Source organism: Rhinoderma darwinii, chromosome 10, assembly GCF_050947455.1.
Source record: "Rhinoderma darwinii isolate aRhiDar2 chromosome 10, aRhiDar2.hap1, whole genome shotgun sequence".
Classification (NCBI taxonomy): Eukaryota; Metazoa; Chordata; class Amphibia; order Anura; family Rhinodermatidae; genus Rhinoderma; species Rhinoderma darwinii.
The window spans coordinates 4,137,234-4,156,285 of record NC_134696.1 but is presented as its reverse complement, the minus strand read 5'-3'; the positions used below and the strand labels follow the sequence as shown (position 1 = coordinate 4,156,285).

General features: G+C 45.5%; 1 protein-coding gene across 2 annotated transcripts; it reads left to right on the top strand.

The window, feature by feature from the left end:
- Positions 1 to 523: 523 nt before the first annotated feature.
- Positions 524 to 17,725, top strand: CRTAM (cytotoxic and regulatory T cell molecule). 2 transcript variants are annotated; one of them, XM_075839175.1, is made up of 13 exons: positions 524 to 591; positions 687 to 824; positions 1,362 to 1,514; positions 2,683 to 2,826; positions 5,678 to 5,836; positions 6,715 to 6,756; positions 10,600 to 10,686; positions 12,282 to 12,338; positions 12,423 to 12,491; positions 12,902 to 12,994; positions 14,419 to 14,553; positions 16,780 to 16,881; positions 17,605 to 17,725. In XM_075839175.1, the coding sequence occupies exons 1-13, from the start codon at positions 576 to 578 to the stop codon at positions 17,658 to 17,660; spliced, it is 1,251 nt and encodes a 416-aa protein (XP_075695290.1). In that variant the 5' UTR covers positions 524 to 575; the 3' UTR covers positions 17,661 to 17,725. The 2 variants fall into 2 exon arrangements, with proteins under 2 accessions (XP_075695290.1, XP_075695289.1); XM_075839174.1 differs by having other exon boundaries at positions 562 to 824.
- Positions 17,726 to 19,052: the final 1,327 nt, after the last annotated feature.

Here is a 19,052-nt window from a genome sequence, read left to right as displayed (position 1 = left end):
ATGTCACTGGTCCCCAGCTCCTTTGTGCTGTCAGTGATGTCACTGGTTCCTGGCTCCTTTGTGCTGTCAGTGATGTCACTGGTTCCTGGCTCCTTTGTGCTGTCAGTGATGTCACTGGTTCCTGGCTCCTCTGTGCTGTCAGTGATGCCACTGGTTCCTTCTCCTCTGTGCTGTCAGTGATGTCACTGGTCCCCAGCTCCTTTGTGCTGTCAGTGATGTCATTGGCTCCTAGCTCCTCTGTGCTGTCAGTGATGCCACTGGTTCCTTCTCCTCTGTGCTGTCAGTGATGTCACTGGTTCCTGGCTCCTTTGTGCTGTCAGTGATGTCACTGGTTCCTAGCTCCTCTGTGCTGTCAGTGATGTCACTGGTTCATTCTCCTCTGTGCTGTCAGTGATGTCACTAGTTCCTGGCTCCTTTGTGCTGTCAGTGATGTCACTGGTTCCTGGCTCCTTTGTGCTGTCAGTGATGTCACTGGTTCCTGGCTCCTTTGTGCTGTCAGTGATGTCACTAATCTTTGGCCTCCCCTACAATACAAGGAAACCCATCATCTTGGATAATCACATGGGGTCCCTGTAATGACCGGTATTCATTGTCAGTACATGAGACATTTGTCAGATCTGGTTGTGTTATGTGCAGCACATCCTGTGTGTACAGTGCGGGGGGATTCATTACCACGTTTCTTACAGCGGAATCTCACACTTCACGTCTATCTGTGGAGGAAGGAAAAGCCGTCACCCTGAGATGTGTGTTTCCGGGGGGCAATGGTTCCGATCTACAGTGGTTGACACCGAGGGGCTACACCAGTTACTTTAATGGGGAGAAAGGTGAGTACAGAGACCCCTGATTACTGTGTGAATGTCCACATAGATTCATCTTTACAGGTAGAGTAGAATTTAATGTAGAGAACACAATGTGCTCCACCTGAAAACAGATGTCATCCTAAAAATCCTGTTCTTCTGGATTATGTTAATTTATTGTCCCATTCTTTACACTGCAGTTCTGCTCCATTGAGGACGCCTTAAATCGGTGACTCCAATTTAGCTGTATTGTCTATTAGAATCTGTGGTAGCCTCAAAATTCTCCTCCTGTCTTATCAGAGGGTCAAACTGCAGCTCTGTCTCTCCCCAATGCTTTATACTTCAGCTCAACTTGTTCAGATTGTATGTTGTATATAAGCACAAGCTCTGCAGGACGTCAGTGAATTTTTTCAAATACATGCACTGCAGATTTCCACTATCTGAGAGGAATCTTTAGTGCAGCTCATCATGACCTTCCTGGTTCATGAATACAATACCACAACTACAGTAAAGACTGACAGAAAAAACGTATTGATATTCTTATTAGGATCCTTGTCATTGCAGTCTTAAAAGACAGAAGGCACCAGTTAGTACGATACTCGAGGAATAAACTGATTATCGGTCTGTCCAATATAACGCGGGCGGATGACGGGGTGTACTCCTGCCTGTATTACAGCGCCCCGGTGCAGACCAAGAGGGTCCGGCTCTCCGTGTTGGGTAAGTGGTACTTCCATAATGATACATGGTTCCTCTTTGCAGCTCTGAGGTCCCAGGTAGTCAGGACACTTGTGACACATCAAACTTCTTCAAACTTTCTAAAAAGTTCTGCAAATGAAACCACAAGACGACATCACGACGGCGGCGGACGGTCACTTCACCGGATTACGCAGCCACTGAGGCAGAAAGTGAAGCTGCTGCTGGAGGAAAGTACCTGAGATAGTCACGGGGGGAAGTCCTCATCTGTCCAAACAACCGGGACCGGTCACTACTAGAGGGGTGTACATAGAAGTATAGGGGGTCCAGAGACTAGCGTTACCTCCCCGTGTGTATCACACCCCTTCATCCAGGAACTGCACCTCGTTGCCCTATGTTGTTCCATGGATTATGGCAAAGAGACTATCGGAGGTTCCCTCCCCACCTTACACTGGCGCCATTGCAGCTGCCTGTACTGCCTGTATGTTTCTTACACCCCTGTCCCTGGGTAACTTTATTTATATTCACCTTTTTTATGTGTTCTCCCACAATGCACTGTAGCCTGGACTGTGCACCCTGATCTTCCTGGTTCATGAATAGAATGCCACAAATACAGTGAAGACTGACACATGCAGGACAGCGGTAGAGAGGAACCAGTGAGGTTGTTAAATTTTAGTAAACCCAGCGTCTGGCATTGACCATAGCAACATACACTATAAAGGAGTATGGGGGATTGTTCATAGCAACAGTAACATAGCAATGGAGAGTCTAAGATGGGTCATGGCAACAGTCAATAATAAGTAACATAGCAACAGAAAGACTAGAATTATTCTTAGCAACTGTCGAGCGGAAGCAAAGTGAGTAAGATGTTCATATAACACACTGTCAAGTGACTTTGTAACATTTTATATCCTTCATAGCAACAGTCATTCAGTACCATAGCAACAGTCATTCATTACCATAGCAACACTCATTCAGTATCATAGAACAGTCATTCAGTACCATAGCAACAGTCATTCAGTGCCATAGCAACAGACATTCAGTACCATAGCAACAGTCATTCCATACCATAGCAACGGTCATTCAGTACCATAGTAACAGTAATTCAGTATCATAACAACAGTCCTTCAGTATCATAGTAACGGTGTGTCCGTGCTGTCAGTGTTTATAATGAGTTATAATTACATTTTAGCGGCGCCGTCTCCACCTTCCATAGAAGCCATCAAAATCCCTGGAAAAGGCCTGAAGGAGAAACATCTACTTACCTGCTCGACATCAGGCGGCCGACCCTGCCCCAGACTCACCTGGCTGATCGACGACCACACGGAAGTGTTCGGTGAGACCCCTGGAATTATTCACTGTGCAGCTTCAGCCCCCACAGTCAGGAACAATGCCCCCAGTATCAGTCACAGTACCCCCAGAGTCAGGCACTATGCCCCCAGTATCAGTCACAGTACCCCCAGAGTCAGGCACTATGCCCCCAGTATCAGTCACAGTACCCCCAGAGTCAGGCACTATGCCCCCAGTATCAGTCACAGTACCCCCAGAGTCAGGCACAATGCCCCCAGTATCAGTCACAGTACCCCCAGAGTCAGGCACTATGCACCCAGTATCAGTCACAGTACCCCCAGAGTCAGGCACAATGCCCCCAGTATCAGTCACAGTACCCCCAGAGTCAGGCACTATGCCCCCAGTATCAGTCACAGTACCCCCAGAGTCAGGCACTATGCCCCCAGTATCAGTCACAGTACCCCCAGAGTCAGGCACAATGCCCCCAGTATCAGTCACAGTACCCCCAGAGTCAGGCACTATGCCCCCAGTATCAGTCACAGTACCCCCAGAGTCAGGCACTATGCCCCCAGTATCAGTCACTGTACCCCCAGAGTCAGGCACTATGCCCCCAGTATCAGTCACAGTACCCCTAGAGTCAGGCACTATGCCCCCAGTATCAGTCACAGTACCCCCAGAGTCAGGCACAATGCCCCCAGTATCAGTCACAGTACCCCCAGAGTCAGGCACTATGCCCCCAGTATCAGTCACAGTACCCCCAGAGTCAGGCACTATGCCCCCAGTATCAGTCACAGTACCCCCAGAGTCAGGCACTATGCCCCCAGTATTAGTCACGGTACCCCCAGAGTCAGGCACTATGCCCCCAGTATCAGTCACAGTACCCCCAGAGTCAGGCACTATGCCCCCAGTATCAGGCACAGTACCCCCAGAGTCAGGCACTATGCACCCAGTATCAGTCACAGTACCCCCAGAGTCAGGCACAATGCCCCCAGTATCAGTCACAGTACCCCTAGAGTCAGGCACTATGCCCCCAGTATCAGTCACAGTACCCCCAGAGTCAGGCACTGTGCCCCCAGTATCAGTCACAGTACCCCCAGAGTCAGGCACAATGCCCCCAGTATCAGTCACAGTACCCCCAGAGTCAGGCACAATGCCCCCAGTATCAGTCACAGTACCCCCAGAGTCAGGCACTATGCCCCCAGTATCAGTCACAGTACCCCCAGAGTCAGGAACTATGCCCCCAGTATCAGTCACTGTACCCCCAGAGTCAGGCACTATGCCCCCAGTATCAGTCACGGTACCCCCAGAGTCAGGCACAATGCCCCCAGTATCAGTCACAGTACCCCCAGAGTCAGGCACAATGCCCCCAGTATCAGTCACAGTACCCCCAGAGTCAGGCACAATGCCCCCAGTATCAGTCACAGTACCCCTAGAGTCAGGCACAATGCCCCCAGTATCAGTCACAGTACCCCCAGAGTCAGGCACTATGCCCCCAGTATCAGTCACAGTACCCCCAGAGTCAGGCACTATGCACCCAGTATCAGTCACAGTACCCCCAGAGTCAGGCACAATGCCCCCAGTATCAGTCACAGTACCCCCAGAGTCAGGCACAATGCCCCCAGTATCAGTCACAGTACCCCTAGAGTCAGGCACAATGCCCCCAGTATCAGTCACGGTACCCCCAGAGTCAGGCACTTTGCACCCAGTATCAGTCACAGTACCCCCAGAGTCAGGCACTATGCACCCAGTATCAGTCGCAGTACCCCCAGAGTCAGGCTCTATGCCCCCAGTATCAGTCACAGTACCCCCAGAGTCAGGCACTATGCACCCAGTATCAGTCACAGTACCCCCAGCGTCAGGCACTATGCACCCAGTATCAGTCACAGTACCCCCAGAGTCAGGCACTATGCACCCAGTATCAGTCACAGTACCCCCAGAGTCAGGCACTATGCACCCAGTATCAGTCACAGTACCCCCAGCGTCAGGCACTATGCACCCAGACCCAGTATCAGTCACAGTACCCCCAGAGTCAGGCACTATGCACCCAGTATCAGTCACAGTACCCCCAGCGTCAGGCACTATGCCCCCAGTATCAGTCACAGTACCCCCAGAGTCAGGCACTATGCACCCAGTATCAGTCACAGTACCCCCAGAGTCAGGCACAATGCCCCCAGTATCAGTCACAGTACCCCCAGAGTCAGGCACAATGCCCCCAGTATCAGTCACAGTACCCCCAGAGTCAGGCACAATGCCCCCAGTATCAGTCACAGTACCCCCAGAGTCAGGCACAATGCCCCCAGTATCAGTCACAGTACCCCCAGAGTCAGGCACAATGCCCCCAGTATCAGTCACAGTACCCCCAGAGTCAGGCACTATGCCCCCAGTATCAGTCACAGTACCCCCAGAGTCAGGCACAATGCCCCCAGTATCAGTCACAGTACCCCCAGAGTCAGGCACTATGCACCCAGTATCAGTCACAGTACCCCCAGAGTCAGGCACAATGCACCCAGTATCAGTCACAGTACCCCCAGAGTCAGCCGTGGTGCCACCATAATAATGAGAGACGTAGCGCAGTGCCCATAATTTTAGTCACCGTTCACTCATAGTCAGTCACAATACCCCCAGTCACAGTGCCGCCATAATGACAGCGATAGTGCCTCTAGTCTCATCCACAGTGCCCCCACAACAGTGACAACCACAGTGCCCCCATCATCAACCACTGTAGACTTACTTGCTCCTGAGGGCTTATTATTCAATTACTCCAGTTTTCTGGCATTACCGTAATATAGCGCGGTCGCTGACATTTTACCGCCATGTTCTGTTCACCGTCTACATGTGCGCGGATCTGCTGCGGTTACGTCTCCGGGTCTCTCATTGGTTCCTCTTGTCTTCTGAAGGTCATAAGAATGTCAGACTGGAGAGTGACGGGCGATGCTCCGTGGTCAGCACCCTGCGGGTCAGCGCCGCGTCTCGTAAATCTAGAGCCAGATGTGTAGTGAGACACAAGACCCTGACTCCAGGAAACCTCACAGCGTCTTACAGCTTCCATACATTGTGTAAGTGATGGACGGGCGCAGAATGTACGGAATACTGGGCGCTGGCGCCATGTCCTGGCACTGATGTCTATAGATGTGCCCATCTCTGCTAGTTAAAAATATACATTGTATGTAAGAACGACCAAGGGCAACCCTCCGGCAACTCCTACGTACAATGCGGTCTCCTGGGATTTCTCGAAGGATTGGGGGATGGGCGCTAGATTTTTGCTGGCATGTGAATATTATAATCAGTATATAATGACAGTTCCACAGCTTTCTATTTAAATTCATTACCATTTTCAATATCTCCGCTTGCTCTCAGTGAATGTGGATATTTATGGTTTACATTCAGAAGCAGAAAACACCATTTGACTTAGTCCTACTCACGCAGCTGATGCTGTAGTTACAATGTATTAGTGTAGATAAGAGACATGAACCTGGAGTCTAGGAGGGAGATATGTGTCACAGAAAACTGCCCAGACCAATGCCCTCCAACTTGTGACCATCCTGCTGTCAGAGCATGCTGGGAGTTGTAGTTGCTGGGTATAGTCTTGCCAGAGCCATTAGACCCCCAGCCTGTATACATTGTAACTAAACCTCAGCTGTGTGAGCAGGACTAGTTTGGGACAGTTTTTTTTATGTTCTGGATGTTACCATAAATGTTCCCATTCACTGACAGCAAGCTGACATTTTAAAAATGGCGAGGAATTAAGACAAAAAAAAGTATATTGGAAAGTTTTCCGTTCTCACTATACGAGGATTGAGCGCACGTCTGTATCCTGCGCAGCGTTGTACTCGCAGTTCTTCCTCTAAACTTTCGATATTTCTTACCTTGTAGTGATGTGCGAATTCTGATCATTTTTATATATTTGATCATTTGTTATAAATTATCATTACAGCAGAATCACAGATCACCGAGGACACCCGGCCACATCCTTCAGGTAAGGGGTTAAAGGAGAACCCCACTTTTATAACATTTTACAACCTGGCACACTTTAATGAGTTACACAATTGGTCTAATTCTACCCATTAGGTCTGTGATTATAATAGTTATTCATTTCTCTTTCCATTTCTGGACTGGAGGGAACGGCAGCCCCATGTAAATTGTGTGACTCCAGTTCCTGCAGACTGCTGTCCCCTAGGTTGTAGTTCCCATGATGGGCACCAGATGGCGGCATGTAATTAGCGGAAAGCCGCTCATTCTGTTCTATACAAAGCAGCGGACGCCAGAAATAATAATAATATCAAAGCAGAATAAACCTGGAGCGCAATAGAAATCATTCATTACATGACTACTAAATATTAACCCTACAGAGTTATCATGATGAGGGGTTCTCTAAGTATCACACATGATAGGATTAGATACAGCTGCTCAGGGGCAGTATCACACATGATAGGATTAGATACACGGCTCAGCAGACAGTATCACACATGATAGGATTAGATACACGGCTCAGCAGACAGTATCACACATGATAGGATTTGATACATAGCTCAGCAGACAGTATCACACATGATAGGATTGGATACATAGCTCAGCAGACAGTATCACACATGATAGGATTAGATACTGTGGCCCAGCAGACAGTATCACACATGATAGGATTAGATACACAGCTCAGCAGGCAGTATCACACATGATAGGATTAGATACAGCTCAGCAGACAGTATCACACATGATAGGACTAGATACACGGCTCAGCAGACAGTATCACACATGATAGGACTAGATACACGGCTCAGCAGACAGTATCACACATGATAGGACTAGATACACAGCTCAGCAGACAGTATCACACATGATAGGATTAGATACAGTGGCTCAGCAGACAGTATCACACATGATAGGATTAGATACAGCAGCTCAGCAGACAGTATCACACATGATAGGATTAGATACAGCAGCTCAGCAGACAGTATCACACATGATAGGATTAGATACAGCAGCTCAGCAGACAGTATTACACATGATAGGATTAGCTACACCGCTCAGAAACAGTATCACACATGATAGGATTAGATACACAGCTCAGCAGACAGTATCACACATGATAGGATTAGATACACAGCACAGCAGACCGTATCACACATGACAGGATTAGATACACAGCTCAGAGACAGTATCACACATGATAGGATTAGATACACAGCTCAGCAGACAGTATCACACATGATAGGATTAGATACACAGCTCAGCAGACAGTATCACACATGATAGGATTAGATACAGCGGATCAGCAGACAGTATCACACATGATAGGATTAGATACACGGCTCAGCAGACAGTATCACACATGATAGGATTAGATACACAGCTCAGCAGACAGTATCACACATGATAGGATTAGATACATTTGCTTGTCAGCACACTGTCCCTGGAGAATATTGATGCCGCTTCTGGTTCACAGGATGATATGAATTATTGACCGGCAGTGCAGTCTGAGGAATTGTCTTTTACTGACCGGATACTTTGGGAATTGCCTTTGAACATTGTAGCAATGGGCTTTGCATTCTCTGCAGTCCTGGGTCACCATGGGTTAATGCGTGCAGTTCTGCGGCCTGGATGAACCCCCCGGAGTCAGGAGAGAGTGGCAGACGAGTCAGCGGTCAGGGCAGGAAGCCGGGCACAGCATTAGTGGTAATGGTATTGGCATCACAGTCAACTCGTACATTTATAGAGTGAAATTGCTTTCATTTTCTGCAAATGTGCTTAATCCCAGCTGGAGGGGCACAAACCACCTGGAAACAATCAATGGCAGAACGAGAGCTGAACACCCAGCGCTCGCGCTCAACCAAACCCGCTCCACGCCACTTAAATCAATAGCAAAGCAGCGCTTAGTGCCTGCAAAAAACACAATGTATTTGGCATTTCAGATCGGCCACTTTATGCATTAAAAATATCCCCCGAGACGCAGGTTACGCTTTACTCCGGAGAAGACGCTTACAATATGGAGGATTAGCTAAAACGACCTCTCCCGACCCAATGGAGCGAAATTTAATACCGTTATCAATAACTTCGTAATCAACTGGCGGCAAATAAACCAAATTCAGCGCGTTAAACCTGCGTCTGACCGTAACCAACCATACACATCGCCGCCGACAAACAGCGACCAAGATGGCGGCACCAGAGAACAAGACGGTAGAGAAGAAATTGTCAGATCAGCGCGATTTTAATCTGTAACTATAACCAATTGACAAATCATGATCTTTGGTGCCGACCACATGCCGGTAAAGCTGCAGCAAAAAATACGTATCAAACGAACTTTTGCCGCGGTTTAACTACAATCCACAGCAGTTCCTAGAAATCTTTGTCAAGCTGCGTCCAGTCCAAATTTCCATTGTGCATTGAAGTCAATGGGGGTAAAACGCGCCATAAACGGTACCAAAACGCGTCGACTAGGACATGCAAACCCCAGAAACCGCTCTGATTCCAAACACATTGTATCTCAAATCTCATTCACTGTCATGAGACTGCTGCACCCTAGACAAGAGCTTCTATAAGAGGTAACCCAGTGGTTGGTGAGAGCACCCCCAGTGGTCGGGGTGGGGTTGTACACCCATTTATTCTGTGTCCGTTTACAGAGATTCCACCCAGCGCATTTCAGTGTTTGCCGCGATTGTTTTCCCTCCTCCTGTACTCTCCAGATATTTAACCGCCATAATATTCTCTTTTGCATTTACTCCGAGAGCTTGAAGTTCAATTAAATTAATTTGTAATAAAACAGAATCGGCTTTTCATGTGCATCACCTTTAATATGCGCCAGACGGGGACTTCAATGCGTCTAGACCTGGCAGATAAAAGAGCCTCGCTCCCGATGACAGCCCACAAATGGCTGATTGCATTCAGTAATTGCTCGGTTGAAACAAATAATTAGTAAATTAATTTAAAGTAATTGTGGCGGATCACAGAGCGGCAGACAGCGAGCGCTACGTAAGAAGAGACCAGCAGGAATTACTGCCGGGGAAGGTGCAGCAGAAATGTATCATCATCAATTAGTATTAGACATTTCCTCTTGTAGCTCCGCCATGTTACACTCTACATTTTGCCAATAATTTGCGTTACTTTCCTTTTACCGATCCTAAGTTACATCCTTTCTTATGCTCCAGTCACATGCAGAGCTGCAGTCACAATTCGCAACTGAGCTTACATTTCCCAGCATTCCCTGCTTGTTCAGTGTCTGCACAGAGTTTACTCTAACGATTTGCATTCTGGGATCCGCCGCCTTTAAACCAGCCACTTTACAGTCACCCTGATGTATGAAAAACTAAGTGCCCCCCCCCCTGAATTATAGGAGCTTAGATTATCTGTTAAAAGTGTGTTTGTTGATAAACTTGCTGATTGTTTCCAATATAAACTAGATTATTTTATGGATTGAGTGACATTTCAGCTGGGATTATAGTGCCCACAAATCTTTGTTTCATGCGCTGTCAGAAACATCACAAACCTCCTCAGTCACCAAAAAATCCATCTAGAGTAAAACTGTAAATAGACAACTGGGGGAGGGGGATGCAGCTGCAGTCGTTTTAGTGCATGAGGGGAGGGGGTACAGCAGGGGGAGACATCTGATTGGCTCAGAGCACACAGCACAGCTCTGACATCACTCCAGAAAGAGCCCGCCCCCACAGAACAGTCATAATTAAATGCATTTACAGAAACCAGAAGAGGGGAGGGGAAGACTCAGAATCTGCAGGTTACACCCAACATTTTCCTGTCTGCAGCTGCCTGAAGGGATTACAAATTATTTTATTATATGTAAGATATTTATCTACTTCTGGTATTTTAGAAGCTGTAACATCGACTTCATCTGTAGAGAAATACACAACAGCAAACGTGAGGACGCCGGGAAGAAAGAGGGAACATGAAACCAAAGGTAAAGCATCAGCATCAAGACGATCATCAGAATCCGATAACTATGAATCTTCTCTCCTTTTACTCCTCCACCGCTCCTCGCCTCCTCTCCCCTTGCCCCTCCTCATCTTCTCTTGCTGCTCTTCTTCCTTTCCCTTTGCTCCTCCTCTACCCTTGCTCCTCCTTCTTTCCTCTCCCCTTGCTCCTCCTCTTGCTGCTCCTCCTCTCGCATTGCTCCTCCTCCTCTTCCCTTGCTTCTCCTCTTACTCCTCCCTCTCCTCTATCATTGCTTCTCCTCCTCTACCCTTACTCCTCCTCTCCTCTTGCTTCTCTTCATCCTTTCCACTTGCTCCTCCTCATCTCTCCTTGCTCCTCCTCCTCCTCACCTCTTCTTCCTCCTTCTCTCCTCTCCACTTGCTCCTCCTCTGCTCTTGCTGCTCCTTCTCCTGTCCCCTTGCTCCTCCTCCTCTCCTCTTGCTTCTCTTCCTCCTCTATTCTTGCTCCTCCTCTCCTCTTGCCACTCCTCCTCCTCTTCTCTTGCTCCTCCTCCTTCTCTCCTCTTCCTCCTCCTCTCCTCTTGCTCCTCCTCTCCTCTCCTCTTGCTCCTCCTCTTCTCTTGCTCCTCCTCCTCTCCTCTTGCTCCTCCTCCTCTTCTCTTGCTCCTCCTCCTCTCCTCTTGCTCCTCCTCCTCTTCTCTTGCTCTTCCTCTTCTCTTGCTCCTTCTCCTCTCCTCTTGCTCCTCCTCTTCTCCTTTCTTGCTCCTCCTTCGCTCCTCCTCTCCTCTTGCTCCTCCTCCTCTTCTCTTGCTCCTCCTCCTCTCCTCTTACTTCTCTTCATCCTTTCCACTTGCTCCTCCTCATCTCTCCTTGCTCCTCCTCACCCTCACCTCTTCTTCCTCCTTCTGTCCTCTCCACTTGCTCCTCCTCTGCTCTTGCTGCTCCTTCTCCTGTCCCCTTGCTCCTCCTCCTCTCCTCTTGCTTCTCTGCCTCCTCTATTCTTGCTCCTCCTCTCCTCTTGCCACTCCTCCTCTCCTCTTGCTACTCCTCTTCCTCTTCTCTTGCTCCTTCTCTCCTCTTCCTCCTCCTCTCCTCTTGCTCCTCCTCTCCTCTTGCTCCTCCTCCTCTTCTCTTGCTCCTCCTCCTCTCCTCTTGCTCCTCCTCCTCTTCTCTTGCTCTTCCTCTTCTCTTGCTCCTTCTCCTCTCCTCTTGCTCCTCCTCTTCTCCTTTCTTGCTCCTCCTCCTTCGCTCATCTTCCTCTCTTCTTGCTCCTCCTCTCCTCTTGCTTCTCCTCCTCTTCTCTTGCTCCTCCTCTTCTCCTTTCTTGCCCCTCCTCCTTCGCTCCTCTTCCTCCTCCTCTCCTCTTGCTCCTCCTCTCCTCTTGCTCCTCCTCTCCTCTTGCTCCTCCTCCTCTCCTCTTGCTCCTCCTCTTCTCCTTTCTTGTTCCTATAAGCCGGACTCTCTCCTTCTGTATGTTGTTACTTTTCTGTTTATTTCTATTTTACACCACATCGTGCGGCACCACAGCAGATTATCGCGTTATAATAATAATTATAATAATAATGTTCTGATTTTTTTATATTTACATATTCTTACTATTGTTGTATTTTTCCCTAATCAGCGCCAGATACGACTGACGTAAACGCGACCAGCAGAACCAATGAAGCTTCATCCACCGGTAAAATACTGATATTGTCTCTAGGATTTTCTGCCATTTATTGACCAAGAATCTCAATCTTATAACGTTCTGTGTCATTTATAGGAAAGGTCACAGCTGCGGAAAATATAGAGAGAAGCACAACAGATGGAGCAGATGGAAGTGCAACCGCAGGTAACATCCCGTCTCCCTACACTGTGGACACATAAGGGACTTGGTTTGATAAGAGGATCTGAGAAGGCATATTCTTCATCACCCTGCTGATCCAGACTAAATAAACGACCAATCAGATCACTAGAATCTTAAAAGCAGCCCAGAGAGCTTCAGCAGTGATGTGTTAAGAGGTAGTGACCTAATCATTCATATGATGATGTTAGTGAGGGCAGGGCTGCATGAGAGGGGCAGTGCCGGAGAATGGGAAGTCACTGTCTAAAATGTACATAGTGGAAGGCGGAGGGCCCCCAGCAGAACAGAGTATTTCAGGAGAAGAGTTTGTCTTATGTAGGGCAGTGACTTGTCACTTTTGTGATTGTCGTGGTCGTATGTTCTCTATGTCTCTTATTGAATGTTTGAATCTTTTTTAGAAGTCGTGACATTTACTTCATTCTCTGAGGAAAACTCATCGCTGGAGACTGATGTCAACACAACAGCAGGTTCTAAAATCTCCACAGAGTCGGGTACGTGCCCCCCAAGCCTTGATGTGATACCCCAGACAACAGGAGCTGCGCTATTTCTTGGTTTTATCTGGTTCTGGGAAAGCTGAGTGACATCCATGTTAGGCCCTGTTCACACTTACATCGTTTATCTCTTCTCTAGGGATACAGGAATGAGCTGTTATGGCGGCTGCATTGGTGATCATCCAGCTTCCCCTCATACATCCCTCTACCTCTTGGTCCTCTTCTTCCTCACCCCTTGTTCTTCCTTCTGTCCCCCTTGCTCCCCCTCTTCTGCTCTTGCTGCTCCTCCTCCTCTCCCATTGCTCCTCCTCTACTACCCTTGCTCCTCCTCTATTCTTGCTTCTCCTCCTCTCTTGCTCCTCCTCTCCTCTAGCTCCCCCTCTTCTCCTCTTGCTCCTCCTCCTCTCCTCTTGCTCCTCCTCCTCTCCCCTTGCACCTCCTCCTCTACGCTTCCTCTTTTACCCTTGCTCCTCCTCTATTATTGCTCCTCCTCCTCTCCTCTTGCTCCTCCCCCTCCCCTCTTGCTCCTCCTCTCTTCTTCCTTCCCATTTGCTCCTCCTCTTCTACCCTTCCTCCTCCTCCTCTATCCTTGCTCCTCCTCCTCTATTCTTGCTCCTATTCCTCTACCCTTGCTCCTCCTCCTCTTTCTCCTCTTCTACCCTTGCTCCTCCTCCTCTCATCTTGCTCCTCTTCTGTTGCTCTTCCTCCTCCTCCTCTACCCTTGCTCCTCCTCCTCTACCCTTGCTCCTCCTCTACCCTTGCTACTCCTCCTCTACTCTTGCTCCTCCTCTATTCTTGCTACTCCTCTATTCTTGCTCCTCCTCCTCTCCTCTTGCTCCTCCTCTACCCTTGCTCCTCTATTCTTGCTCCTCTTCCTCTACCCTTGCTCCTCCTCTATTCATACTCCTCCTCTCCTCTTGCTCCTCCTCTATTCTTGCTCCTCCTCCTCTATTTATGCTCCTCCTCCTTTATTCTTGCTCCTCCTCCTTTATCCTTGTTCCTTCACTATTCATACTCCTCCTCTCCTCTTGCTCCTCCTCTATTCTTGCTCCTCCTCCTCTATTTATGCTCCTCCTCCTTTATTCTTGCTCCTCCTCCTTTATCCTTGTTCCTTCACTATTCATACTCCTCCTCTCCTCTTGCTCCTCCTCCTCTCCTCTTGCTCCTCCTCCTATTCACACTTACATCAGTTTTGCTGTTCTCTTGGGATACAGTACTGAGCTGTTATGGCGGCTGTATTGGTGATCACCCGGACTCCCCTCATACATCCCTGTACCTCTTGGTCCTCTATAGAGTCATGTCATTTTTAGATGTTCTATTTGGGGATATATATTAATGTAAATGACTCGGGGACGTGAATATATGTGAGCCCCCCTCCTGCACCGGGTACCGCGGGCGCTGAGACTTCATCTTTTACTTTTCAGATGTAAAGTCCTTCAGAAGGGAATCCCACAGCACGCTCATCCTGGTCCTGGTGTCTCTCATGCTTTGCGTCTTGCTGGTCATTGTTCATCTGTTCCTGTTACAGCTGAGAAAAGCGCATTACACCTGGAAGAAAGGTGAGAGACGTCTGCAGCTGCAGCACATTACACACACATGAGCGTCACAACCCTACAGAATAACAGGGGGTATTAGTGATGGTAACCACAGCGCCACCTGCTGCTAGAAAGTGAGATTACACAGTGCACACAGGGTTTTGGGGTAGTTTGAGTTTTAGGGCCATATTACGGTTTTGTTGTAATACAGCACCCATAGCAGTCCATGGATCCTACTCCCCACATGCCCCCGATTTTTATACAGAGGTGTATGGCGGTTTCTTCACATTGAATCCAAGACAAATGAAATCATGCCGTATTCCATGAAATGCCATATAGCGGAGGTAGTATAAACCCATACAGTGGGACTGCCAAAGGCTCCATAGTACTGAACTGTAGGGACTCCGTGTGCACAAGGCCTTAAAGGGACACTGTTGGATTAATCCGTCTCCTCTGCATTGGCTTAGTAGGATTATTTAACCTATTGTTCCCTGTTACTATCGTTCTTTATGACCCCCAGCTGATGACCAGGGTGACTTTTTGTTACATAAATTTGCATCTACACCTGTCTGGTATTTATAGGATATTTACTGGACATGCCATATTAAAGGGGTTGTAGAAGAGGAAAAACATGGCTGCTATATTCTAAAAACAGCGCCCCCTCCTGTCCATGGACTGTGAATGGTATTGCATATGAACCCCATATAAATGATTGGAGCTGCAAGACCGCACGGTTTGTGGAAGAAAGGAATCATTTCCTTCTAATCTCGTACAACCCTGGGAATAAAAGTCGTGCAACAAAAAGCCACCGTGGAGCCCAAGACTTAGTTTTAGGGTTTATTCAGACGAGTATATTATATGTCCGTGTGCGGTCTGTTAAAAAAACGTACGGCGCACGGACCCATGCAATTCAATGGGGCTGTTCACATGGCCGTTTTCTTTAACGGACCGTGTGAAGGGTCCGTGATTTAACAGGACATGTCTTAGTTTTTTCATTTTTCACGAATCCTTCAATAGACTCAAATCTATGAGGGATCCGTGAAAACAAGTCCAAGTTTTTCACGTCCAAGTTTACAATCGTTCGTCTGAAGAAGCCCTTAAACGTAGATCCTACCGTGTGCCAGGCGGGTTTATCAGTGGGATTATTTGCTCATTATAAATATTTAATTCTAGTAACTGAATTATTATCAATATCAACATGAATGATAACAAAAAACGAATATTTATCATCTTTATTATGAGTTAATGAAACAAATCGAAACAATTAATATAAATACAAATGATCAGTCTAATATGAATCATTGTAAACTTATTATTATATTGACATTGTTTTATTATTGTTATTATTATTGTTATTACTGTTATTATTGTTATTATTATTGTTATTATTATTATTATTATTGTTATTATTATTGTTATTATTGTTATTATTATTGTTATTATTATTGTAATGTAAATATTGATTCCTTATTATTCGCTTTCCAATTTCGTTTATTTTTAGAATTCTTAGATTTTAAAACGGTTGTTTTGAATATTTTCTATCATTTCGTCATCGTTATTGTTTCTTTGTTCGTTCACGTAATTACAATCTACATTATAAATCGCTCTCTCGCGTGACGCCGACATCATTCGGCCGCACTAATTACCGCAGAGAGCTCTCCTCCACTTAACGACGTTTCGCTAATTTTCAAGGACGTATTTTCTGGCCTTTAATTTCAAATTTATAAACCGCCTCTTTAAGAACCGTGTATTTAAAGCGGCACAATATCTTCCGGATGAGGAGGAAGGTGAAGTAATGAGCGAGGCGGCTCCTCTAATGGGATTCTGATTCATTAATGGACGAGGCTTGTTTATATTTCCGCCTTTTAAGGGACAAAACTTTAAATTTTATTCACCGAACTGACACAATCGGCGAATGACCTGAATTTGTGGAAATGAATGAGACGCGGAGTCGTCCTCGGGGCTGCAGCTGGGAATTCTATGCCCCGGCCGTGTCTGTGCGGCTCGCTCTGCGCGCACCTGCTGCTCGCCATTCTTTAGGCTGCTGCATACAATAGGCTGATGACAAGGTATCCCTCCGCTCCACCAATTACCCACAAGCTTTGTGACCGGCAGGTTTTGTGGCCTTTGCCGTCCAGCGTCTGTAACGAGACGGAACGTTCCGGAGAGAACGCTCCGGGATGAAGCTTTATAAACTTTCTGTAACTCGGTGACTCAGAATCTGTTTTTATTATTGTATCTTTTGTATAGAAAATGAAACATCGGATCAGACGCTGGAGAGCACGAAATCCAGATCTAATAACGAGGAGACGTCGAGTCAGAACAGGAACGCCGCCGCCGCCGCCGCGCCAGGTCAGGAGCGAGTTCTGGATACTGAACCAATTATTTTTTGTAGGACTAGAAAAGAAGGAGTCGTTTTAGAACCGAGCACTAAAGGGGTCATCCGATCTTATGTAAAGAACGTTTATCGATTGTACGTTAGAAAATTCTACAAGTTTCTAATAGATTCCGTATCTCTGCTTGCTGTTGGTATATAAAAATATTTATGTTTACATCCAGATGTTAAAAACCTTTCCAGACTTAATACTTCTCACAGCTGAGGATTTGTTACATTTCTATAAATTTGAATGCTTTGTACGTGAAACAAATCAGCAGCACAAATCTGTGGAGATAGTTTGTTACAATGTATCAGTGCAGGTAAAATGTTCAGGTCACAAAGGATTATCTAACCAGGATACAATTGTGACAAACCTTCAGAAGTATTAGGTTTGTACAAAGGTTCAGCCTCTGGATGTAAACAAGAATATTTCCATTCAATGACAACAAGCAGAGAACTTGAAAATGATGATGGAATGTAAAATATATTAGAAATTTGTAGATGTTTTATATGAAGGGAAAGCTCCTGTAAGCCCCGGCAGCCCCCTCCTGTTTCATTTACTAATAAACAATGTTTCTTGAGCTAAAGATTAAATACTTAATGTAGTAACCGGTAATTAAGACGCGGCACAGCAGGGCGGCCATTTTGTCTGCAGCTCAGCGGTAACTGATAACGTCTATTTGTATCTCCCTCCGCAGCGAGTGACAACCACAAAGTCCCCGCAATCCAGTACAACACCCAGGTGTCCATGTGAAGCCGCCGGACCTGCCCCCCAAAATGTGGAGAGACCCCTCTGTCCTGTACGGTCTAGTGTGATGTGTGACATTTATGTAATGATAATAAAGTATTTATACAGAATGTCATTTGTGGGGGATCCGTGTCATGAGTGCCCCCCCCCTCCTGCTATAAATATTTGTGGGGGATCCGTGTCATGAGTGCCCCCCCCCCCCTCCTGCTATAAATATTTGTGGGGTTTAACTTCACCAGATCAGCAGAAAGCAAAAAATAATCAGTTCTCATGTAGATAAAGTTACCAAAAAGCAAATGAATTGGCCATGAACCCGATGAGAGGAGGCAGATATATGTACATACATACATTATACATACATTATACATACATTATACATCCATACATTATACATACATTATACATACATTATACATACATTATACATACATACATTATACATACATACATTATACATACATTATACATCCATACATTATACATACATTATACATACATTATACATACATTATACATCCATACATTATACATACATTATACATACATTATACATACATACATTATACATACATACATTATACATACATTATACATACTACATACATTATACATACATACATTATACATACATTATACATACATACATTATACATACATACATTATACATACATTATACATACTACATACATTATACATACATACATTATACATACATTATACATACATTATACATACATACATTATACATACATTATACATACTACATACATTATACATACATACATTATACATACATTATACATCCATACATTATACATACATTATACATACATTATACATCCATACATTATACATACATTATACATACATTATACATACATACATTATACATACATTATACATACATTATACATCCATACATTATACATACATTATACATACATTATACATCCATACATTATACATACATTATACATACATTATACATCCATACATTATACATACATTATACATACATTATCCATACATTATCCATACATTATACATACATTATACATACATTATACATCCATACATTATACATACATTATACATCCATACATTATACATACATTATACATACATTATACATCCATACATTATACATACATTATACATACATTATACATCCATACATTATACATACATTATACATCCATACATTATACATACATTATACATCCATACATTATACATCCATACATTATACATACATTATACATACATTATACATCCATACATTATACATACATTATACATACATTATACATACATTATACATACATTATACATCCATACATTATACATCCATACATTATACATACATTATACATCCATACATTATACATCCATACATT